Source organism: Lampris incognitus, chromosome 2, assembly GCF_029633865.1.
Source record: "Lampris incognitus isolate fLamInc1 chromosome 2, fLamInc1.hap2, whole genome shotgun sequence".
In the NCBI taxonomy this organism is placed as follows: Eukaryota; Metazoa; Chordata; class Actinopteri; order Lampriformes; family Lampridae; genus Lampris; species Lampris incognitus.
Window position 1 is genome coordinate 49,390,529 of NC_079212.1, and position 25,136 is coordinate 49,415,664.

General features: G+C 47.0%; 1 protein-coding gene across 1 annotated transcript in view; it reads left to right on the plus strand.

The window, feature by feature from the left end:
- snphb (syntaphilin b) overlaps positions 1-23,749 on the plus strand; it is a 75,661-nt gene extending 51,912 nt beyond the window's left edge. Inside the window, exons 3-6 of the mRNA XM_056299946.1 lie at positions 19,555-19,662; positions 20,641-20,790; positions 21,606-22,671; positions 22,873-23,749. Coding sequence (XP_056155921.1) covers positions 19,555-19,662; positions 20,641-20,790; positions 21,606-22,671; positions 22,873-23,637 — 2,089 coding nt within the window. The 3' untranslated portion in view covers positions 23,638-23,749. The remainder of the gene's footprint in view (positions 1-19,554; positions 19,663-20,640; positions 20,791-21,605; positions 22,672-22,872) is intronic.
- Positions 23,750-25,136: the final 1,387 nt, after the last annotated feature.

Here is a 25,136-nt window from a genome sequence, read left to right on the forward strand (position 1 = left end):
GCCTCACCAGCGGCACCGGTCCATTTCCCCCGTCTGCATCGCCTCCATGTCTCACAGAGAGCTGCTGTTCCCCCAACTAAGATCTCCAAAAAACGTTCTGGCTTTGTGAAAACCTATCTGAAGTTAACTGCCTAATGTTAAGCAGTTCTTCTCTACTGAAAGTAACCGGGTTTGAATAACCGGACACACCGAGAATAAACACAAAGAAAGAAGGTACTAGAGAGCTGTACCGAGGCTGCCATCCCCGGAGCCATCTTGATGATGCTGGGGATGGCCGGTGTGTGCAGATTGCAGCATGCAGGGGTGCATGATTAATCAAAATATGGAACTGTGTTTCTGTAGCTAAGCTGACCTTTGCTCCGGCTCCTGCAAGAACACCAAAACTCCTCTCTCCCCGTCTCTCTCCCTCCCCTGACATCACTCTTTCTACTGCACTCATGGTAGTGTCAGCATTTTAAAGTGCTTGGTTTCTGTTCTTTGTCCCTGGCTGGGACTTTGTAATGACTCTGACAGAGGGGCTGCTGCATTATCAGCTAGGAGAGTTGCTTTCATGGTGTATGTAGCACACTTGATAAGAATGACACTTACAAGGGCTGGTGTTTTTGTTGTTTTACTCCATCTGTCAAATAGACATTACAGAGGACACGTTTTCAGAGCATGGCTCACTATACGAACGGCAACACTCATCTGACGACTCTATGTCCCAGAGTGCACGGCGAGAGCCAGCACTACGTCACACAGGCTAGAAGCAATTAACCTGCAGTGCCCTCCTGTGGCGAGAACCGGCTATCACAACAACACAGCAGACAATTCTCCTCTTTACTAGTAGTGAGTGGTCAATGAAGGTAAGTATATAAAATAAAAAATAGATGGGGGGCTACTAAATCCCAAGTACCCCACACTCTCCCCTCAAAAAGATAATGGCGTCCCGACATAACAAATCTACCAGTCCACATTGCATAACTTTTCATTGAAAAGATAGGTTATTACTAAGCAGGAGTCAATCTGGATACTGTACTGTAATCAGTCATAACATATAACACACATCTCCTATTAATGGTATATGTTTGCAGTAAATAATGTGCACTTGAATCCACTGCTTCGTCCGTCTTGAGGCCGGGGAGCTATAGTATCTGACTAAAAGCAAATAACTTTGTAATAGTAATATCCCTGGTGGTAACAGGTGTGTTCTAAAACCCCAATGCTACAGTAACTCTGTGTCTGGTGATCACAGGACAACTAAAATCACATAGCTATAACAATTGTAACATGTCAAAAGTTTTTTTTGTTTTTTTGTTTTTTTTTTGTTTTTTTTTTTTGTTTTTGTTTTTTTTCATTTATTTATTTATACTGAGTTGTCTGATTTGCTTATCTACCAGACACACTAGGCTGCCCTAGTCTGTGATAAGTAAACACTGGTGTAGGTTTTCTATTTCTCAAAGGATATGCTTTTTCTCTGGCAGGCTGCACAGCTTCCCCTGGAGGAGGCTGCAAGGCATCTTCTGGTGGAGGCCGCAAGGCATCTTCCAGGCTCTTGTCGTCATCGGGCTCATCCTCTTCTTCAGCTCCAGATGTCTCGCCATTCTCTGACACTGTCCCATTGTCCTCTATTGTTGCAGGCTGCTCCGCAAAATCCTCTTCATCTTGACCGTCTCTTTCCTCCGGATAGAACTCCAAGGCATCTGGGCTCAGCTGACTCTGGATCCGCTCACTGGCTCTGACTGTTGGTCGTCCCACGATGCATCTCCAGTTATCCTCATCATCTGAGTCACTGTCCTGTTCCTGGTTCCACTGCATTTGTCTGTCTGTCTTCTTTCTCTCCCGTCTAGGTTTCACAGGTAAGTCCTCTTCTCTTGGTTCCACCGGCAGGAAGTCGCATGGCAGAAGAAGGTTCCTATGCATGATTCTGGTTCGTCCTTTTCCATTCTCCGGCTTCAGCTCATACACAGGGCTGTCGGCGTGCTTCCTCTGTGTTACTACATGCACCTGGTCCTCCCAGAATGGTCTTAATTTCCCCGGTCCTCCTTTCTCGTTCAGGTTGCGGATGAGAACCCTGCATCCGGGATACAGCTCTGTCCCGTGGGCCTTTTTGTCGTATAGTGTTTTGTTTCTGGCCCCCTCCTTCCGTGCTGTCTCTGATGCTAGGCGATAGGCGTCATTCATGCGGGCCTTCCACTTCTCTGCATATTCTTGAGGGGATAGTGCCTGGTCCTTTGCTCTAAGGCCAAACATCAGGTCAATGGGAAGTCTTGGATTTCTGCCGAACAACAGATAGTAAGGTGCAAATCCGGTCGCTTCATTTCGGGTGCAGTTGTATGCATGTATCACCTTTGGGAGTGACGCTTTCCAATCCGTTTTCGCAACCGCTGGCAGGTTTCTCAGCATCGCCAGAACCGTTCTGTTGAAACGCTCGACCTGACCATTTCCTTGCGGGTGATACGGTGTTGTGTGAGAACCCCTGACTCCACTGTACTCCTGCAGCTTGGCGAAGAGCTTATTGTCAAACTCCTTCCCTTGGTCATGGTGCAGCGTCGCCGGGAAACCAAATCTCAGCACAAAGTCCCCGAATACCTTCTCTGCGGCGGTCTTGGCAGCTTTGTTTCTGCATGCATAGGCTTGAACAAAACGGGTAAAGTGGTCCATAACCACCAGTATATACTCGTACCCTCCCTTACACTTCTCTAAGTGTAAGAAGTCAATGGAGACCATCTCAAATGGGTGTGTGGTCACGATGTTGGTGAGAGGGGCTCTGGTTGGTTTGTTGGGGCGCTTGGTCTTCAGGCAGCTACACACCTGTGTGATGTAATGTTCCACATCTTTCTGCATGTGAGGCCAATAGAAACGGTCCCTCAACAGGTGCAACACCCTCTCCACGCCTAGATGGCCCAGGTCTCTGTGCAGTTCTTTATATACCAGCTCATGGAACTTTTTCGGCAGGACTAGCTGAGTTCGGGTAGCTGTTTTCCGGCGCAGGATGCCATCATCATCAAGGCACAGCCGATGCTTCTCTCTCATGAGTGTCGCAACACCCCTGCTCGCACACTGTGTTTTTCCCCGAGGCCACTGATTGGAGGTTATGTACTTCAGCACCTCTCCAATGACAGCATCCTCCCTCTGGGCGTCTCTCACCGTCTGACTGGGTATCTCTGCCACAGGTGATGTATGTTCCTTCTCAAACTCGGCTAGTGCTGTGGCTATGGTTACCGGACACATCCAAGGCTCAGCTCTCTCCAGCTGTACTGACAGCGCCTGGGTCACACTGTTCATGACCCTGGGGTTGTACTTCTTGTGAACAGGTCTGCATGTACTGCTCCATCGGCATGCGTGAGAGGCCATCTGCGTCCCCATTGGCTCGTCCAGGCCGGTACTTGATAGAGAACTGGAAATCGGCTAACTCTGCTACCCACCTGTGGGTGGTCGCATTCAGTTTGGCTGTCGTGAGCACATAGGTGAGGGGATTATTGTCTGTGTAGACAGTGAATGATGGAGCGTGGTAGAGGTAATCTCTAAATCTCTCACATATGGCCCATTTCATCGCGAGGAACTCCAACTTCCCTGAGTGGAGATGGTAGTTCTTCTCAGGAGTTGTCAGTGTCCTAGACCCATACGCGATGACTGCCAGCCCACCCTGTGACTGTCTTTGATACAATACTGCCCCGAGGCCCTCTCGTGACGCGTCGCAGTGAAGGATAAAGGGCTGTTCAAAGTCTGGGTAGCCCAACACTGGTGGCTGGATGAGGAATTCAATCAACTGACAGAGGACCTGTTGGTGTTCAGCTGTCCACTTAACTGGGTGAGAGGAGGGCAGATGGTCTCGGGAGCCCTTCCTCCCCTTGTCCTTTCTCTTTTGTTTGAGCTTCCCCGCTGCTGTCTTCTCTGGGGTGAGGAGGTCATAGAGAGGCCTTGCGATTCGGGAGAAGTTAGGTATGTAGGGCCGGTAATACGAGATGAATCCCAGCATCTTCCTGAGCTCTCCGATGGTCGTAGGTTCTCTCTCCTTCAGTGCCTGGACCGGGGCCACATCAGCGGGGTCCATTGTGTATCCATCCTTGGTCACAAGCCTTCCCAGGAACCTTACTTGGTTTTTGAAGAGTTCACATTTTCTTGCCGTCAGCTTGATTCCATGGCTTCTGTAGCGGTGCAGTACTCTTCTCAGGTGCTGGAGGTGTTCGTCGAATGTGGTTGAGTGGACCAGGTTGTCATCTAAATACGGCTGACAAATGTTGTCCCTCAGCCCAATCAAACATTCCTCCATGGACCTCTGGAACTCTGCTGGTGCTGAGGACAGTCCGAAGGGAATTCTCACCCATTCATATAATCCCCACGGGGTGATGAATGCAGTCAGTGGACGGCTGGACTCCTCAAGAAACCCCTGGTGATATGCCTTCCCCTGATCCAAGACAGAAAACCAGGCACTCCCCTTCAGGCTGTCGAGCATATCCTGGATGCGTGGTATTGGATGGCGGTCTGGGATGGACCTCTTGTTCAACTCACGGTAGTCACAGCAGAGGCGGAGGCTCCCATCCTTTTTCCGCACACACACGATTGGGCTTGAGTAGGGTGATTTTGACTTAGTTATCCAGCCTCTGTTCAGTAAATCCTCGAGGTATTCCTTCACTTCTTTATGAAGAGGCTTTGGGACTGATGTGTATGTCCGCTTCACCGGTGTGGTGTCACTCAGGCGGATCTTGAGCTGGAGTGATGGAATAGTCCCCACATCATGGTCATCGCGTGCGAACACACTACTCTCCTCCCGCAGTAGCTCTCTCACCTGCAGTTGTTGTTCAGGTGTCAGGTGGTTCAGAGGGACAGGCGGGTCCCATAGATCTTCCTCCTGGTGTTCCGTCTTGACATCACCTGGCCCTTTCAGCTTTGTTGTGTCTCTAATCACAGGTCTTCGTTCTGTACCTGTTGTGGAGGTCCCTGGGATGACTGGGTTCACTGTACTAGTCCCATCCACATCCAACGGCTTCACGGCGGCAGGGTAGATGGCTCTAGTTCTTTGGGTCTGCCCCAGGGGAGTCCGTGGCGGCAGTGTGATGTCATGAGCTGTGACGTTAGACACTGGGACAGCGATGCGTGACCAGGTTCCCTTCTGTAAACATACAATGTTTTCATCCACCTTCAGGCCCTCTGGCCACTTTGGGTTCACATTAGGCTCAAAGAGGACGTTCTGGTCTGCTTGGAGGGGCCCTGCTCTAACACCACACTTAACAATCTTTGTCTGGCCCGCCGGAATAGTCATGCTTTCTCGGCCCACTTTAACCATCCCCTCACCTTCCATATCATCTTGGCTGTTTATCAGCTTCACGAGGACTTCAGCCTTCTTGTAGTCAACCGCGAACGCAATGCTTAGTGCCTTTGTGATTACACTTGATGGCTGTCCAGCTCCAGACTCTAACAGGTGTTCAATTACATTGTAACCGATGATCGGTTCTTCTGCGGTGCCCTGGTGTGTGGTTACTAGTATTGGCACAGTGAGTTCCATTGGTGGAGTCTGAGTGGTGCTATTCGGTGCTAACTGGACAGTCACTTCCACCCATCCAGAGAAAGGAATGGTTGTCTGGTTTGCTGCTTTACCAGTCAGGGTGCCAGGGCCAAGGATCTCTTCTGTGCTTCTCACCTTGGTGTGTGGGAGATGTTTTCTCCTCCATTCTTCACTGATTAGGCAGACCTGCGACCCGGTATCCCACAATGCCTGTGTGGCTACACCATCAATGTAACAGTTTATCATGTATTTCTTTCCAATTAGGTTCAGCAGCTGTGACTGGCGTTTTGAGGAGATATGACTCACTGTGGGTGCTTGCTGTTCCCGCCCTGCCTCGTCTCGCTGTCGGGCAGACACTCTGGCTTCTAGTAGCTGAATACTGTCGTCGATGAGCTTGCTGGTGACAGTACAGCTAGACGTGTCTACCTGCTCCGATTTTTCAGGCCTCTGAGCTCTACACCCTCTTGAAAGATGGCCACTCTGTCCGCATTTGAAACAGTGGTTGCACTGGTCGCCCCTTTCACTGTCTTGACAGGCTTTGCATCCGCGCTTCCTCACAGGCTGCTGCTGACGAGAAGGTCTTTGGCCAGAGGAGTGGTTCATGGCTTTTCTCATCTGTTCCATTTCTCCTTTCAGCTGTTGGATTATCTCGTAGAACGCAGACTCCTTTTGGTTCCCTGCCTGTGTCTTAAGGGCTTTCACACTCGCGGATGTTGATGGTGACGACTCCTGACCCCCGACCACTGCAGCTTCCGCTCCTAGATACTGATGTGCCTCAGCTCGCACTTCCCGCACTCTGGTTTCCTTACTGTGGGAGCTCTTCTTGAATTTCCGCTGTCTCTCTGACTCGAAACTTGCGGCCTCTATCATCTTAACAATGAGAACATCATCAGTAGTTGCTTGATCATCGAGATAGCTCTTGAGCTGATATTTTACCTGGTCACTCACTAGCCCAGTTCCCACAGCTCTTAGGAACTTCTTCTGTATCAGTTCAGGGCTGTATTGTTCATCAGAGCCAGGCTCTCTCGCTGCTGCTAAGAGTCTCTCTTTACATGCTATGGCTCGGAACAGGAAGTTCTGTGGTGACTCCTGACTGTCCTGTGTGATGTTGATTAGTCGGTGATATAGGTCCACAGAGCTATCCTCTTTGAAATGGCCTTTCAGAATGGTCCTCAGCTGAGGGAGGGTGAGTTCGGTTTTGATCTCTAACAAGTCACGGAGAGTCAGCCCAGGGCTGATGGCTCGGATTACAGCCTCTATTATCTCCAACTCGCTGTGGCCTTTTCTCACCCCCATATCAATCTGATGCGTAAGATTTATATAAGACAACTTGTCTATCTGCCCCCGTTCTCCTATTTGGCCATTTATCTTAAAGTCTCTGCGTATGGTTACTTCAGGGGGTTGGATTACTGACGGGATTGGGTTTGAAGGTTGACTAGGTCTACTGGGTTCTTTAAGACTTAGTTTCTCACTGAGGCGTGATATCTCTTCCTCAAGCGCTTTTGTGGATGCAGTAAAGCTGGACTGTAAGGCCTGATATTGTTCATGTAAGCTTGCCAATTCAGCAGCATCCTTGTTAGTACTGTCTGCACCTGCACCAGTATGTGACTCCGCCCCTCTCTGCTTCATTTCACTAGAGAGGTCCACTAGTCTGGACAGAAACTGACGTGCTACCTCTTCATCCTCCTTCTCAATTGCTTCATCCACAGTTTCACTAATAAGTCTGATCAGCGCATGCCTCTTTGTCTGGTTTTCAGTGGGGACTTTAGCAATAACACACACCTCTTTTAACTGGTCCAGCCCTAACTGCAGGAGGGTCTCACTCAGCCTGTCTTGCAGTTGCTCAAGCTCCAGTTCCATTGTTGGTCACGTGTTCTCACTCCGCTCCCCACTTCTTCTCCTGACAATGGTGGCAATGGCGCTGATCCCGGGTTCCGGCACCAATATTTGTAGCACACTTGATAAGAATGACACTTACAAGGGCTGGTGTTTTTGTTGTTTTACTCCATCTGTCAAATAGACATTACAGAGGACACGTTTTCAGAGCATGGCTCACTATACGAACGGCAACACTCATCTGACGACTCTATGTCCCAGAGTGCACGGCGAGAGCCAGCACTACGTCACACAGGCTAGAAGCAATTAACCTGCAGTGCCCTCCTGTGGCGAGAACCGGCTATCACAACAACACAGCAGACAATTCTCCTCTTTACTATTAGTGAGTGGTCAATGAAGGTAAGTATATAAAATAAAAAATAGATGGGGGGCTACTAAATCCCAAGTACCCCACATGTAGATACAGTCAGCAGGGTCCAAAACTACACTGACCAATCGGCCAGTCGAGAGAAAGTTTACCGTAAGCTGAACACAGTGTATTGACTACTGTATGTTGTTTCCTCTTACAGCTGCTACAGCATCACTGCTCCTCCTCGATCTTTTGTAATGGACACAGGTCAAAGCATAAAACCATATTATCCAGCTGTCATCTTCCATCCTCAGAGGCCAGTGACAACTGTACATCAATTTACTCACACTAACTTTTGTTTCATCCATTAACCCACTTGACATGCTTCTATGTTGTCAACTCGTCAATACGCTAATGAATCTTGTATTACAGGTATGATGCATATTACATTATTCCTATTTTGGGTGACTCATTTTCAAGCCTAGATTTACATTTGCGTCCCAGTGTCAGGTAATTGATTTGGACAGAACTGATTTGGTATTGACATCAGTAAATCATAGGCTTGCCAGCTAGAATGGTGTGGTGTCCCATGTTAAGTGCTTATTGCCTACAGTGCATGCCAAACTGTTTAGAGTGCTTAACAGTAATTACACTCACAGTGTTACACCTATAGATCCTATAACAATTAATTTTTTTTAAAAAGCTTTCAAATGACAAGTAAAACCTATATAATCCATTGTGCAAACAAATTACGGAAATCATCCACGTATGGCTCCGCATACAGATGAATTAGTTCACGAGTCAGAGCCAGGAGATATTATGGTCATACTGGCGGTAGTGACGGCATGTGGTTTGGTTGTATGGCTATGGACAGTATATTCTGTAGTCCTGGGCATCCTGTCTTTCATTTCTCCTCAGATTCAACCCCCTGAAGGTGCTACAGTCCAAACACCGCTTACAGCAAATGCTGGCGTCCTCGCCCGTCCCGGTGCCCAAGCCGGTGTCGGGGACGGCGGCGGCTGCAGCGGCAGTGGCCTCAGCGCCTGTGGCCATTCCTGTGCCCACGCCCCCTGCGTGAGACAGACACACTTCAGTTACAGTCTCAGAGAGCATGCTCCGTAACTGTAGCTGTAGCCCTGGCATGCACTGTAGCCTCTAAAACAAGACTCCATGATTGCAGTAGATTCAACAGTACGAAAAGATGCAGCGTTCATGTTCACTTTGGCTCTGGAAATGTGACGTACGGGAGCGTTACCGCTCGTTGGCTTCTCTTGTTTTTGCCGCTCTTTGCGGTTTGTTCTCCCCAAGTAATTTTTTTGTAAACATGGCACCGCTTCGTCATAGAAGGGTAACGACTGGTTCTCCCTATTGCTCACAATGCTAAAAAGCCAACTTGCTGCCTTCGGTTCTGTCTGTGATCACTTATTTTGTGTTCCATCAGCGTATAAAACAATACAGGTATTGTTACTGACATGTCTTTATGTTTCTGCTGTCAGACAGCTGCTCGTCTATTAAAAAGTGATTTGGTCAAGAGTCACAAAATGCTAACTGGCTAATTGCAGGGGGTCAGCCCATGGTCCCTTAGCCCTGTGGGCTATCGAATAGGTTAGCTATCGGTTAACCGATTATCGGAAATGTATTTAATTAATTGTAATTTGAAAATACAAAAAGACATTCTATACAAACTAATATCACATTTTAGGCAATTAATAGCCTAAGATGGGTCTGACCTTAACCTCCCTACATTGACAAAATGAGCTCTGCTAATTTCCACACAATATGAAGTGGCCAATCAGAACATCTTGGAGGTGGGAGGCTGCGAATTCAGGGGTGCATGCTGCGTGGTTTCTGTCAGTAAGTTCAGCTGATTATTGCCTTCTGTGAGGATGGTAAACCATGCCTGCAAAGGTGAAGAGATGCTCAACTGGTGCTAATGATTGCAAAGTGGTGTCGAATCTCACAAAGAGTGGCCTCATCAGTGGATATGAATCCAGCGAGGAAAGGTCCTTTCTGGGGTCCTCCAGATAGTGGAGGTTCTCCAACTCTGCTTTGCTGTGGCTGGGCAACATCTCTCTGTCCAACTGGCTCGGTTCCTGATGTTGGGATTGGAGACAGTAGAGCCACACAGGGAAAAAAGGTTGTTATGAGTTTACATAAAATTCAGGGATTTTTAATGTCACAAAAATATTTAAAAACATGACATGAAACTAGCCACTTATTTATTTTTTAATTGATGAATATTCATTTTTGATGATTAATTTATGAAATTGCGACACTGAAGTGAGAGTAGTTTACCTGTACCCTGGTCAGAGAAGATGAATAAATCATCTTCATTCTCTTCAGCGGTGTTTGATGAGGCAGTCTCACGTTCTGACACAAGGCCAAGCTCTTCAGCTGAGTGCAGAAACAGGTAATGTATCCTCTTCTTCTCTGCAGCTAGTTTGGGAGGCAAACATTTCATCTTTTGAGAAACAGGTGGGTTGCTGTAGCCAGGATGGCTGCATTGACATTAGTCCTCAGCTGTAAGAAGCAACTAAACCTTTTCTCAAAGCCAGCTGTGGTGGCTTGCAAAATATATGAGCCTTACCGCAGGTTTGAAGCTTGCAGGTCATGTAGGTTAGCCTGAACAGCAAAGAGGGTAGTTCTGAGCTCACCATAGTAGCATGAGGTCTGACCTTGAAGGTCTCACCTTGGGCTTGAGGACCCTGCTGTATTCCTCAAGGAAATCAAGCTCTACCTCTCTGAACAGTGGGAGTTTCAAGGCAGGCATGATCTCAGGAAGCTTCTCCCGAAGAGATGTCAGCTGACTCAAACAGTCTTAAAGAGAACTCCACCTACAAACGCAGGGTGTCTTCAGTTGCTGATTGGTCACGTCATTGAGTACTTTCACATATTTTGGTCTACCAGAAGCATTTCATAGGGCTGAACACTTTGCCATAGATGAATGATTCAGCCTGGAGAGGGTTGAATTGCCTTTAGTTACCCTTTTGGCATGAGTAGTTGAACCCAAACTCAGTGTGCAAGTTGAACACCTGACGTGAGGTAGTAGTATGATAGCACACTCTGACACCTCTCCCTTTGGATCTATTATTACACATGAAAGATCCTGTTCCTGCTCATCTGTCTCATCCTGTTCCTCTGAAACAATGGTGATACTGAACTCTCGATATGCTGCTGAGAAGTGTGATGCATTGTCAGTTACAGTAGCCACAACAGTGTCAGTTGTGAGTCCATATTCTGAATGGATTTCCTCCAGTAGTTCTGCAATGTGATTGTAGGGATGTTGACTGGGAAAATGTCTGCAAGCAAGAGCAGCTGATTCACGTTCTAGCCTGTCTGTCTGTATCCAGTGTACAGTGATTCCCATATAACTTGTTTTTTTTTTTAGTTGACCAGATATCTGCAGTGGTGCAAATGTGTTGTATGCACTTGAGTCTCTCCTTCAAATGTGCTGTTTTATTATTAACGTCTTCATCGATTCTTCTCCCAAGTGTCCTCCTGGCACATGACTTTAGCACCTTGGCAAAGTCCCTGTACCAAGTCTATAAATTCTTTATGCTCAACAGTGGCCAACGGGTACATGCCTTTAGTGACAAAGGATGTGACAAGTGAGTCAGTTTTATTTTGCTTCACTGGACCACATTCAAAGGGAGTAGTTGGTTTGTATGAGGTCCTGTTTTTTTGGGGGTTTTTTTTGTTTTTTGTTTGCTCTTCCCACTGGCAAAATCCTTTTCGTGGTCTTCAAATTCCTTTATTTTGTCAAGAGTGCCTTCGTTTCAAGTGGGTTTTAAAACGTGACGTCACTGCAAGAGAGCCCCCTGTTATGACCTTTTTGTTAGTGCACAGCCGACACTCAGCCCCTATCTTTCCGGTTGGGATCTGCCTCACTATTTGGAAGTATTTCCCATCCAGCGTTGCACTTTTGAGCATTGGTGTGGCTTCTTCTTCTGCAGATGTGGCAGATGATGGGCCAGCCTGGCCAGGCTCTGATGATTCATTGCACCCATCTCCTGAGATGACTGACTTCTACCTAAAGAAAATGTATAAAGACACCATTAAATTGATTAGGCCTACTAGCTGCAACTTAAAACCAACAGCATTCAAAAAACACTAACGACTCACATAATGGACACTAAAATGCAGTCATTTATGTTACTTGAGCATCATCCAGGAATGGAGTCAATTCACGTTGAATTTTATTAACTCGTTATAATTGTAAAATTGTAACTCGTTATAATCCATGCTGTACAAAAAGATGAACGAGGTCTAGCTTTAGAGTAAAGATCAGAATGAAAGATTTTTAATAGATACATGACTTTCTTTCTTAAAATCTATGATGAGGTTTTTGTTTTGTTTTTTACCTGGATATTTATCCCCTGGCATAGCAAACACTGTAAAAATGTATCCTCATCCTCAAGAGGACTGTGCAAGCTATTTCCCTGACAACTATTAAGAATGGCCGCTATAAAACATCTAAATGTAGCTATGTTTAAAATTACTTTTGTCTTGAGTTACAGAATTTGCTAACAATTAATCTCGCTAATGAAGCTTCCCATATGATGATTTACCACGAGATGCCACTGTTCCAGGCTGCCTGCGCGTGTCTGTGACGTTAGCTGGTATGCTATCTCAACTAGCTAGTAATGTTAGCTGGTATACTAGCGTTACTTGGTATGCTAACGTTACTAGCCAGTATATTTGCCAGTTCTAGAGCACATGTGTTTGCTAATTGCGTCCGCGCGCATTCCACTTCTGACACCAATGTAGCGAATTCGGGGGGCAACCACAGGAACCGCCGCAGCCTGGACACGAACCCGTATCTCCCGCACCGCGGGAGACACCGCTAACCGCTCGACTAAAGGGTCCGACCTACTGCCCGTGGGTAACGGGTCGGACCCTTTAGTCGAGCGGTTAGCGATGGGTTCGCGTCCCGGCTGCGGCGGTTCCTGCGGTTGCCCCCCGAATTCGCTACAGTACTTTGTTGCAAATCACATCTTTTTTTTCTGTCCAGCAAAATACAAATTACAAAACACTCAAAAGTAATTAAATATGTATTTTTAATACATCTTCTTGAAATAATGCCCATCTCTACTTACAGGGCTGGTAGCATTTTGCAACCCTCGGTCAAATCTTTCTTTTTAAAGCATTTCAGTTATCAAAGATATTATTTCGCTGCTCCCATTAGGGGTCGCCACAGCGGATCATCCGTTTCTAGCTCTTCCTGTCCTCTGCATCTTCCTCTGTCACACCAGCCACCTGCATGTCCTCCCTCACCACATCCATAAACCTCCTCTTTGGCCTTCCTCTTCTCCTCTTCCCTGGCAGCTCCATATTCAGCATCCTTATCCCAATATACCCAGCGTCTCTCCTCCACACATGTCCAAACCATCTCAATCTTGTGTCTCTTGCTTTGTCTCCAAACTGTCCAACCTGAGCTGTCCCTCTAATATACTCGTTCCTATTCCTGTCCTTCTTCATCACTCCCAATGAAAATATTATCATCTTCATCTCTGCCACCTCCAGCTGCTCCTCCTGTCTTTTCATCAGTGCCACTGTCTCCAAACCATACAACATAGCTGGTCTCACAACCATCTTGTAAACCTTCCCTTTAACTCTTGCTGGTACCCCTCTGTCACAAATCACTCCTGACACTCTTCTCCACCCACTCCACCCTGCCTGCACTCTCTTCTTCGCCTCTCTTCTGCACTCCCCATTACTTTCGACAGTTGACCCCAAGTATTTAAACTCATACACCTTCATCACCTCTACCCCTTGCATCCTCATCATTCCACTGTCCTCCCTCTCATCACGCATATGTATTCTGTCTTGCTCCTACTGACTTTCATTCCTCTTCTCTCCAGTGCACACCTCCACCTCTCCAGGCTCTCCTCCACCTGCTCCCTACTCTCGCTACAGATCACAATGTCATCCGCAAACATCATAATCCACGGACACTCCTGTCTGATCTCGTCCATCAACCTATCCATCACCACTGCAAACAAGAAAGGGCTCAGAGCCGATCCTAGTCAAACAAAGTTGTCGAACAGATATGTAAATGAATACACCTGTATTGTGTTATATGCTGTGTTGAACCACAAAATAAGAAATCACAGACAGAATTGAAGGTGACTACAAGTTGTCTTTTTAACATTGAGGGCACTGGGAAAGACTAATCTTTATCCTACTAAAATGAAGCTGAAGTACATCGAACACGTTTGTGAAAAAAGCCTATTCGGGGGCCCGCTACGGCATGTCTCTACGGGTCTCAGGGTTCTTCTCTGGCTTGCAAAACAGTCACTGCTCATGCACTCTACTGACACCTTTCTGCTAAGCCTCTTTGCATCTAGAAGAGCGAGAGGCTCACCTTTCTGCTGAGCCTCTCTCGGCAAAGACTCATCTAAATTATTGCTTCCACTCATGTACAGCATTTGAGCAGCAAAAGTAATGACTTGTGAGACAATGCAGATGGTAAAGACACGGGGGTGAACAAATTTAACTGATTCAGTTAGTTACCTGTCCAACAGGAACAAGCCAATTCAGCATAATTTGGAAATATGTTGTCCATTTTCGGAGCTTTACATCTTGAAAGAGCCACACTAACATTTACTTGTTTTCTGCCTTTGTTGGTCTTGAAGTTTCCTTTTGACTTCTTTTCTCTTTTCAGCCTATTTCTTTTCTAGACACTGCTGTGTCTGCCGGTCACAGGCTCGCTGCACTAGGCAGACAAGGAGCCTCTGTAAACAGAAGCAGCTGCAGCCAATGAGTGCAAAGCTCTTTTTCTAATAAGCCTTTCTGGTCACATGGTCTGAACATGGCGGCAAACATGGCGGCGCAACCCGCACTATGTATTATTCTTAAATTATTAGCTCATTCTCAACCTATGAAACAATTTGAATCCTCCTTTCATGAGTGAATATTCTTTTAAACAATATCCGTAGAATGATCATTTCGATCGTTAGATAATGTTATTTTCCCCGAAAACATCGCTTAGTGGGCCTTTAAGAAAGAACCGGTTGTGGGTGTGTGTCCTTGTCGCTGCACTAGCGGCTCCTCTGGTCAGTCGGGGCGCCTGTTCGGGGGGGGGGGGCTGGGGGGAATAACGTGATCCTCCCACGCGCTATGTCCCCCTGGCGAAACTCCTCACTGTCAGGTGAAAAGAAGCAGCTGGCGACTCCACATGTATGGGAGGAGGCATGTGGTAGTCTGCAGCCCTCCCCGGATCGGCAGAGGGGGTTGAGCAGCGACCGGGACGACTCGGAAGAGTGGGGTAATTGGCTAAGTACAATTGGGGAGAAATTACTGCTATTACAGTCAATAAATTGAATTTATTGACTGTAATAGCAGGTTTGCTCTTGCATATCAGTCCAAAGCGGAGCCAATATGCAAAAAAGGTTTGCATAATGTAAAACCTGAAATGTATTGCTAACAACATTTGGACCTGCTAACTTCTATTCTGTCATTTACTGGAATCATGAAAAATGTGTTTAGGGGCTACATGCACTGTAAAGATTGCACCAGAGTTGTGTTGTGGAAATCTAACTGCAGACAGTGATCCATTCATCCCTGACAATCACTGGTTTCTAACAACCCCCGCTTCTAACGTGACGCAACTACAGCATATTGGCTGTAAAGAAATAACCAGCTCCGCAGCAGACAGTTGGTGAGACACTTACATTGCTAGAGCCATATTCCAAAATTAGCCCTTGTAAATTTTGCATTGTGCTTCTCCCAGCTGAAATTAGCTCAACTACATCAGCAAAGTCTCTGTCTCCACTTGAACCTTGCAGTCATGGTGTAGCTCCTGGCCTGAACCACTGACACTTTAACACTGTCCCATCGTTGTGAAATGCCATTGCTCACCAACACCTACCCCAGACTCAAACACCCACAATGCCACCTGCTCTGTCCCAGAACATGGATGGGACACCCCCTCAGTCTGCACCATAAAAAAGCTCACTCACGGTGTTATGTTCTTTATCTATTTACTGCTATTTCTAAGCACTCTGCTTCAGCTGCTTTGCCCCGATGGTGTCTTTCTGCCCATGTTTCTGTTTTTGTCATGACCTGATCATCTTACACCTCCCCTTTACTCGTTATCTGCCCCATGACCTGATCCTCTTACACCTCTGCCCCCTCTTTCCATGGCTGCTCTGATTGACCCTGCTTGTCTACGCCCCTCTCCAGGGAGGCCAGTGATTGGGCAACAATTTATGTCCTCTTAGAATAACTGATTATTAAAACTTGTTGTCATGTTTTACTTGACAATAATTAATTTGGCAGGAAATCTTGTGACTGACATTGCCAATCACCGTTCCTGCAGTGCCCTTCCCTTTTCCTTAATGCTACTCAAGTAGTTGTGTAAATTAGAAAATACAATTATGATATTGCATACTATAAAGTGTTTCTAACAGAATGACAATAATTTAAGGTGAAAATGTAAATCTGTTTTAGTAAAATGCAATGTCTATTTTGCATGCATGTGTAACTTTGCATTGTTTTTACATGTGATTGTGTTACATCATGGAGAAGGGGTTCGGATGAACGGATTAGATGATGCTGCAGTTCTCTACGATGGTGCAAAGTGAAACTGCATAATCTGGGCTCAGGAGGGGACACACAACAATTCTGTGGTTATTTTCATCTCAGCAGTCCTGCAGCACAGAGACAAAACAAAAACACGTTTGCTGATGGCACCTGCACAAAAAAGTTAGGGGGGGGATTAAATTGCATTTGGTTCACACGGCTTCATTGCTGAATAAATCCTGGATTATGGCGATGTTTTATTTGGCCTTTCGGTCCTTTGCTCATCCATGCAGATGTTCGCAGACCAAAACCATCCATTTATAGAATAGGTCGCCGGCCTGATTAAAACATCGCTGTCGTTAGTACAGATGATGTGTACTATGGATGGAGTCATGTTTAGATGATCTCTAGGGTGCTAGCAGATGTGTCACAGATTGAGTTCATGTTTTATTTTACCTAATTATAAAAGCAAATCTGCTCTGGTACGACACATTAAGCCCAAGAGCTTCCCCAGGAGGAGCTGTTCATTGTAGTTAGCCTGTTATGAGAAAAGATTTGTTTATTTTTTGTTTTCTCGACATCGTGAAAATACTTCTTTCTCTTCAGTGGTGAATTTCAGAATGGGGCGGCACGGTGGCGTGGTGATTAGCACGGTCGCCTCACAGCAAGAAGGTCCCAGGTTCGAGCCCCGGGGTAGTCCAACCTTGGGGGTCGTCCCGGGTCGTCCTCTGTGTGGAGTTTGCATGTTCTCCCCGTGTCTGCGTGGGTTTCCTCCGGGTGCTCCGGTTTCCTCCCACAGTCCAAAGACATGTAGGTCAGGTGACTCGGCCGTACTGAATTGTCCCTAGGTGTGAATATGTGTGTGTGTGTGTGGGCCCTGTGATAGCCTGGCGGCCTGTGCAGGGTGTCTCCCCGCCTGCCGCCCAGTGACTGCTGGGATGGGCTCCAGCATCCCTGAGAGCAGGATAAGTGGTTTGGATAATGGATGGATGGAATGAGTGTCAAGAGTTGTCCCACTAAATGACCACAGGGGTCCTAAGCTAACAGGGTGTCACATTAGAACAAGTAGATGTTTCCTGGTAAATATATATTGGGTTTGTAGGATATTAACACCTACTTACAGCCTTAAAGGTATGTTTCATCATGTGAGAGGGTAACCTAAATCAGTGTTTCTCAACCGGGGGTCCGCGGACCCCTAGTGGTCCGTGGTGTAATTGCAAGGGGTCCGTGAAAATAAAATATCTTTAAAAAAAAGATCCTATGACATTTATAGAAATAGGATTATTTTACTCAAATGTGACTGAGACCTTTATCTACCTAAACTATAAAGGGTAACAGGACTTTTTCTCTAATTACATCTGTTTCACAAGTGTAATTTATTGTATTTTAATAAGAGATCTCGCTCCCGTTTGCATTGTTAAAAGTTACTGCATAAAAATTCTGTTTTTACATATATCTGAAAGTTACTGAATACATATTCTGTTTTGTTACATATATCTGAAAGTTACTGCATAAGAATTCTGTTTTGTTAACTATATCTAAGTTACAACTGAAAGCTCTTATTTTTGCCCCAAAGAGTGAATAAATGCTATAATGCAATTTAAAATGCAGTTTCTACTGTTTCTATCAAATTGCAACCCCCCTCCCCCAAGTTTAGGTGGAGGGGTCCTCAGGGTAGATCAAAAATACGCAGGGGGTCCAGGACCCCAAAAAGGTTGAGAACCACTGGCCTAAATTACCAAAATGGTAAATAGCTAAATTGTGATTACCTCTTTTTTAAGACCTCATGGAGGAGGACCTGTGTGGGACCTGTGTGATGTGTGAGCTTGTTAGTGATTGACAGTATTCTGTCCCACACACCCTGCAGCACGTGTATAGGGACAATACCACACCGCCGAGTCAGGATGCATTACTTCTGGGCAGACAGCTTCAAATGTGCAGTTTAGCCTTTGCGCTGGACAGTTCAGGTGTCATCAGCTCCTGTCCTCCGCTGGGATGTAACACCCTGTTGTCTCTGCCTGGTCAGGTTTGACTACTGCAGGTTCATAGAGTTAGACTACGTTCCCATGGAGACAGGCTATATGGTTTCGATGCGCCCGACTAAAGGATACGCATCGACCAAGTCGCCGACTAAAGGATATGCATCGACCAAGTCCCCGGACCGCCACAGTCGCTCAGCAAACTCGCCCTCCAGCCCGCATTGTCGGTCTGTGGTCAAAGTTCTTCTTCTATCCTCTTGTCTTTTCTCCACGTCAACATTGATTCCCTTGAGCATGGACTTGGTCTGAATGTTGAGGCACTTTGCTTTAGTGTGACATTTGGGAGTCCTGACTGGAGTGTTTGATGATCACCCAGTTCCAAACCTCATGTCCGGTCTGACCTTCCACTCTGTGTTGCACACACATCTGATTTATTAACTCATCTTGTTGTCCATCAGTGAAAGCTTCCTTCCTTTCAGGAATGTCTTGCTGCCCACGTGTGTTTAAGTGGCTGTTGTGGCATTTGGTTTGGCCTGGGCTGTTCCCACCGTTGCAGATTGCATGGCACTTGTCAAAAATCCCATCTTTAAAGTTGTGATATCACGGGGGCCTCCGGGTAGTATTCCATTGCCTACCAACACGAGGATCGCCGGTTGGAATCTCCGTGTTACCTCTGGCTTGGTCAGGCGTACCCACAGACACAATTGGCCGTGTCTGCGGGTGGGAAGCCGGATGTGGGTATGTGTCCTGGTCACTGCACTAGCGCCTCCTCGGGTCGGTTGCGGCGCCTGTCCGGGGACTGGGGGGGAATAGCGTGATCCTCCCACGCGCTACATCCCCCCCTGGTGAAACTCCTCACTGTCAGGTGAAAAGAAGCGGCTGGCGACTCCACATGTATGGGAGGAGGCGTGTGGTAGTCTGCAGCCCTCCCCGGATCGGCAGAGGGGGTAGAGCAGAGACCGGCTCGGAAGAGTGGGGTAATTGGACGGGTACAATTGGGGAGAAAAAGGGGGGCAAAGCCAAAAAACAAACAAGCTGTGATATCACTGCCAGTGTCCCCCCCCGTGGTGAGTCATGTTAACACACTCATGAGGGTTACTCTCGTACAGTTGTGGTGATCGTGGTCTTCTGAATAATGTAATTGTCCACTTGTCTGTATATGTGTGTTATTGGCATGCTTGTCAAGGCCACTGTGTGTTCCGTTTATTCCCGTCTTGGTTTGTGAACAAGGCCGTCATGTGATTTGAGCCGCAGCTCAGAGTTCAACAGACACCACAGCAGTGTCTGTAGTACAAGTCCACAGTGTTGTCCGTCCTTTAATAGTTTGACCCTGCCGTGAGCAAGACTGCGCCTGACCCTCCTTTTCATTGTGCTGACAGGCGGACGCCAGCGCCCCCCAGCACCAGAGAGCCCTTTGGCAACGCCTCTCTCAGCAGCAGCAGCAACTCCGGCTCCTGTAAGGGAAGTGACTGCAGCCCCACCAAGGGGTAAGTCACTAGATAGCACCTAGTAATTCAATGTTGTAGTACTTCTGCGTCGTTTATTTCACCTTGATGGTAATTATTTTTTTGTGAACTTGTCATTTCATGTCAATTATTTGTTAAATTTAACATATTAGGTTGAAATTTATTAAATTATTATCATTTATAATTTGTTATTATTATTTATATTATATTTTTTAATATTATTTATTACTATTATTCCTTATAATCTATTATTTATTATCAATTTATGAAATTATTTATTCATTTGTTAAATTTAACATATTAGGTTGAAATTTATTAAATTATTATTATTATAATTTTTTTATATTATTATTATTCCTTATAATCTATTATTTATTATCAATTTATGAAATCATTTATTCATTTGTTAAATTTAACATATTAGGTTGAAATTTATTAAATTATTACATTATTATAATTTATAATTTGTTATTATTACTTATATTATGTTTTTTATATTATTATTATTCCTTATAATCTATTATTTATTATCAATTTATGAAATTATTTATTCATTTGTTAAATTTAACATATTCGGTTGAAATTAACATTTAAAGAACCTGGTACATTTTTATATCCCACGTGGCTTAACATGACTTCTTGAACAGCAAAACCTGGATCCTGGATCCTGGGTCGAATGAACTGTAATGGATAACTTTTCCCCCTCCCCTGGCTTATATTTTTATTCCGCTAACATTTCAGAGGTAGATACTCCAGTTTACACAAGTAAAACAACGAAGAAAAAGCGGAGGAATCTGTCTGTTTGCATTAGCTGTTATGCCAAATGCAGCGAGCGAGTAATAAAATAAATACCCGAACACGATGGGACAGCCCCACAACTGCAACATCTACTACCACCGCACTGCTGTCCAAATGCCACTTCAAATGACTCTCCTCAGGAAGTAAAAAGTTGTGTCCAACAGAATAACAAGTCTTCTTCGTGGTCCTAATGTTCCCCAGACGCCACCAGAAGTACACGTCATGTACAGACAACCATGGCATCCGGCCCCCGCCTCCAGAGCAGTACCTCACACCGCTGCAGCAAAAGGAGGTGTGTATACGCCACCTGCGGGCCAGGCTAAAGGAGACCATTGACAGACTGCAGGACAGGTGAGATGCAAATAATGCTAGTCCGCCACCCCCCCTCCCATTATCCAAGCTGCTTACCCGAATTTGGGTCGCGGGATGCTGGAGCCTATCCCAGCAGACATTGGGTGGCAGGCAGGGGGACACCCTGGACCGCCCGCCAGGCCATCGAAGTGCCAACTTCCTAAAACGAAGTGTCTTAAAACGAGAGCCAACTGGGCGTCCGGGGGGCGTGGCGGTCTATTCCGTTGCCTACCAACACGGGGATCGCCGGTTCGAATCCCCGTGTTACCTCCGGCTTGGTCAGGCGTCCCTACAGACACAATTGGCCATGTCTGCAGGTGGGAAGCCGGATGTGGGTATGTGTCCTGATCGCTGCACTATCTCCTCCTCTGGTCGGTCGGGGCGCCTGGTCGTGGGGGGGGGACTGGGGGAATAGCGTGATCCTCCCACGTGCTACGTCCCCCTGGCGAAACTCCTCACTGTCAGGTGAAAAGAAGTGGCTGGCGACTCCACATGTATGGGAGGAGGCATGTGGTAGTCTGCAGCCTCCCCGGACTGGCAGACGGGGTGGAAATATACCACTATTTTAATCTAAGAAATACTGGACTTACACAGATAAAACTAGTCTTCTTGTCACACAAGGTACGTGTGAGTCAGTAAATTTATTTGACTCTATGACTCACTGTCTTTATCGCGCGTCTCATTTTTCCTTCATCCTGCTTAAATGTTGTTGATCTGACCCATCTCTTCCTACATCTTTCCCTTTCCTTCTACCCTGGCCTCTTACTCATTGCTCTCTTACCCCTCCTCCCCTCCTGCCCGCTTGTCCCTCACAGGGACACAGAGATAGATGAGCTCCGAGGCCAACTGTCCAGGATGCAGGAGGACTGGATCGAGGAGGAGTGTCACCGCGTGGAGGCCCAGCTGGCCCTGAAGCAGGCCCGCCGGGAGATCCAGCAGCTCAAACATGCTGTCGATACAGTCCGCGCCAGCCTCAGCGAGGCGGGGGGGATCAGCGGAGATGTAGGGGTCCAGAAGTACTTTCAGGACATCAACACCCAGAACCACAAGCTGGAGAACCTGCTGCTGAGCATGGAACTAGCCCAGACAGCAGCAGCGGCCAAGGATGGGGAGGCCATACCAGGCTGCAGGGGCCGTGTCGGGGGGTCGGCACCTGCGTCTGTATCAGGAGAAAGCCCTGGAGGAGTAGCCAAACCTCCTGTAGGGGGAAGGGGGTCCTGCTCTTGTGATGGCTCCCCGGCTCGCTCCCTGACCCAGAGCTCAACCTACACAAGGTTGAGCGATCAGACTCTGGCCGATCGCAATGGCAATGGACCAGATATCCCTTGTCTGTCAGGTGAGGGCACCCAGGACAGTGGCTTTGTGTGCTGTGGGGAGAACAGTGTCCCCAGCCGGGCAGACCTGCTGCTGGAGGCTGCCTTCCTGTCCGAGGAGACGGCTTCCCTGCTCAATTCCTATGCGCAGACCCTTCCACGCTCCCTACCCAACTCTCTGCCCCACACCTTCTCCCACACACTGCCCCACACCATGCCCAACTCCTCCACCTTCGAGAAGCTGTGTGCAGGCGACCGGCTGTCCTCTTTACGTTGTGCCCTTGCTGGAGTGGGCAGTGTAAGCCACCCGTGTCTGTCTCACCACCACCTTTACCTTCACCAGCTGCGGGAGACGGGTATCCAGACTGAAAGCTGCCCTGTTCCTACAGCAATTGGTTGCCCCTCTGACCTAGACACCATTGCTGAACAGCGCACCTTCCGCTCTCATGCCTGCAGCCCGACCTCCACCTGGATGTCCGACGAGGGTGACGAAGAGCTGGACTCTATCACCACGACTACCTCGGTAACCACGGCGACAATCATGACAACGGCCACAGAGCCCATTCAAGTCTTGAAAACGCCTCCAGTCCCTCCTTTTCCACGCTCAGCTAGCATGTCGTGCTCAATAGGACTTCCTTTGTGCAGGGGAAAGGAGGCAGAGGAGGAGGAGGAGGAGGAGGAGGAGGAAAAACAAGAGACAGAGGAGAGAGAGAAGGAACCCATCACCAAGAAGACAGAGAAGTTAAAAGTTGCCGGGTCTGCTGCAGAGGGGTTGCTTAACATCTCTGAGAGGAGTGAGGAGGTGAAGGCAGAATGGAGGGAGGGGAGGGGGGAGCAGGTGGGCACAGTGGAATGTAGCACAGTGGGGAATGAGGCGGTGGTGGAGGAAGCAGCAGCAAGGAAGCAGTGGGATTTAGCAGGGTTAGCCGCAGGGAGACAGAGAACATTGAGGCTGGAAGGATGCACTGGTAATGACAGGCAAGAAGAGATCAAGCCAGAGGAACTTGGTATGGGAGAGAGACACCAGGAGCTGCAGGCAGAGCCGGTAGATGTATCTAAACAGATAGAGACAGAAGAGGTAAGTCCAAGGATCAGCCCAGGGTTATCACCAGGTGTAGTGAGGCCTCATACCTCCCAGCCAAGACGATCAACCTCCCACGAGGCGATAGCTGGGGTCACCCTGGTGGAGATGTGTGATGACGAGGAGGACGGTGAAAATGGAACTAGCGAACTGAGGGATGAGGAAAGTGCTATGGCAGCAGAGGAGGACCCGTCGTCCACATCAAGCTGCACTTCTGTCCAGAAAAGCTACTGGAGCCGTCACTTTCTTGTCGACCTGCTGGCTGTGGTGGTCCCTGTGGTGCCCACAGTGGCATGGTTCTGCCGTGGCCCGGTACGTGATGGACAGCCCATGTATCATATAGGATCGCTGCTACGCGGCTGCTGCACGGTGGCGCTCCACTCATTGCGGCGGGGAGGTGGGCTGAGGCACTACCCCGCAGGCGGGGGAGATGTCGGGGGGACGCAGATGTGAGAGGAGGGTCTGCCTGTGCACCACTTCATCTAGGACACTTTGAGCGCTACAGCCCTTCAATATGACCTTTGACCTCTCCCCTTTGGTCCAGGGTCCTTAGCTTGTTTGGAAGAAAAAAGGGTGATGGGGGGAAAAGATGGCATTTTCCTCTCCTGTTGGTCTTATAGTAACCGGTTTAGATTTATGGCGCTTTATAGCTGAGGGCAGCATCAAAACCAGGCAATGTGCATCTATGACTTTGCTGACTTGAGAGTTTGAGCCTAAAATTAGTCAAGATAGAATTAGTTAAGCTATCGTCATTAACTACCTGACCCCTCTCCCAAAATGCTGGTCGTAATTCTTAGTCTCTGTCACTCATCCACGCTATGCTACAAAACTGTCTGCCGGGAAACCGTCTTTACTGGTTTAGCCAAGCAAGTTAAGTAAGTAAACTATTAATGTATGACAGGTGTGAACCTGAATGAAGCCATGCTTATGTTTTGACACTAATTGTTTTCTTAATGAGCGTTGGCAGAAACAAAGATTTACTCATCTATGTCCGTGTTCAGTCTGGGTGAGTTTCAGTTTGTTGAAAGGATTTGCTGTCTGCACACATTTGTGTGCATGAAATGAGCATAATTCAGGTGTGTGTTTGTTTGCAGGATGCATTGACTCTTTCACGTAGTTTACGACACATGTAGCCAAAGCACATAGATGTCTGGAGGCAGCTGTGTCTGTTTCGGTGGTTATAATATTGCTCATTCACCGTTGACTGGCTAAAAGGAAAAATAGGCTGGAAAAAAAATCACATTTATTTTTTACGGGCTGGATCATTAGGTCTTGAACACAGTGTCTTGAAGCTTAAAACAAAGGAGCCAAGACACTCAAGCGCTCAATGTTGTCACGAAATTGTTGAGCCTGTTCATTGATATTTAATGCAGGACACTTGTGATGACTGGACCCAGGGTGAGTCATCTGTTTCATTCCTTGGAGCACCCCAAAGAAACATAATTAGATTTAAAAGCTGAAAAAAAACCAAACAAAAACAAAATCCGAGTCCATGAACTCGGTCTCGTATTCATTCTCAATGTAATGAATAATGTTCTTTTTTCGGGGCGGATAATATCATATATTACAGCCTGTGTTCTCTGGCTTCAGACATTGAGAGAGTTGTCTACACATTTCTATTCATTTGTCAAGTCTTACTGAGAAACAGTGATTATGTTGTAAGGTGGAACTTCACCTTACACATATTTATTTTACCTTGAAGACTCGAGTTTAAACAACACCGATAGTTCACAAAACGTAACAGGTGACAAGCTCTTTATAGAGATACGAGGATTTGTACTTTGGGTAGAGCACCTCTGCAAGAGAAAGAGCAGACAGCACACCAGGATAGATTGTCAGAACAATTTTTCTAGAGTTCTTTAACAAGGAACCATGAAAGTGCCCTGTTGTACACCTACTACACTATCATGGCATAATAGGTGTACAACAGGGCACTATCGTGGGTTCTTGTT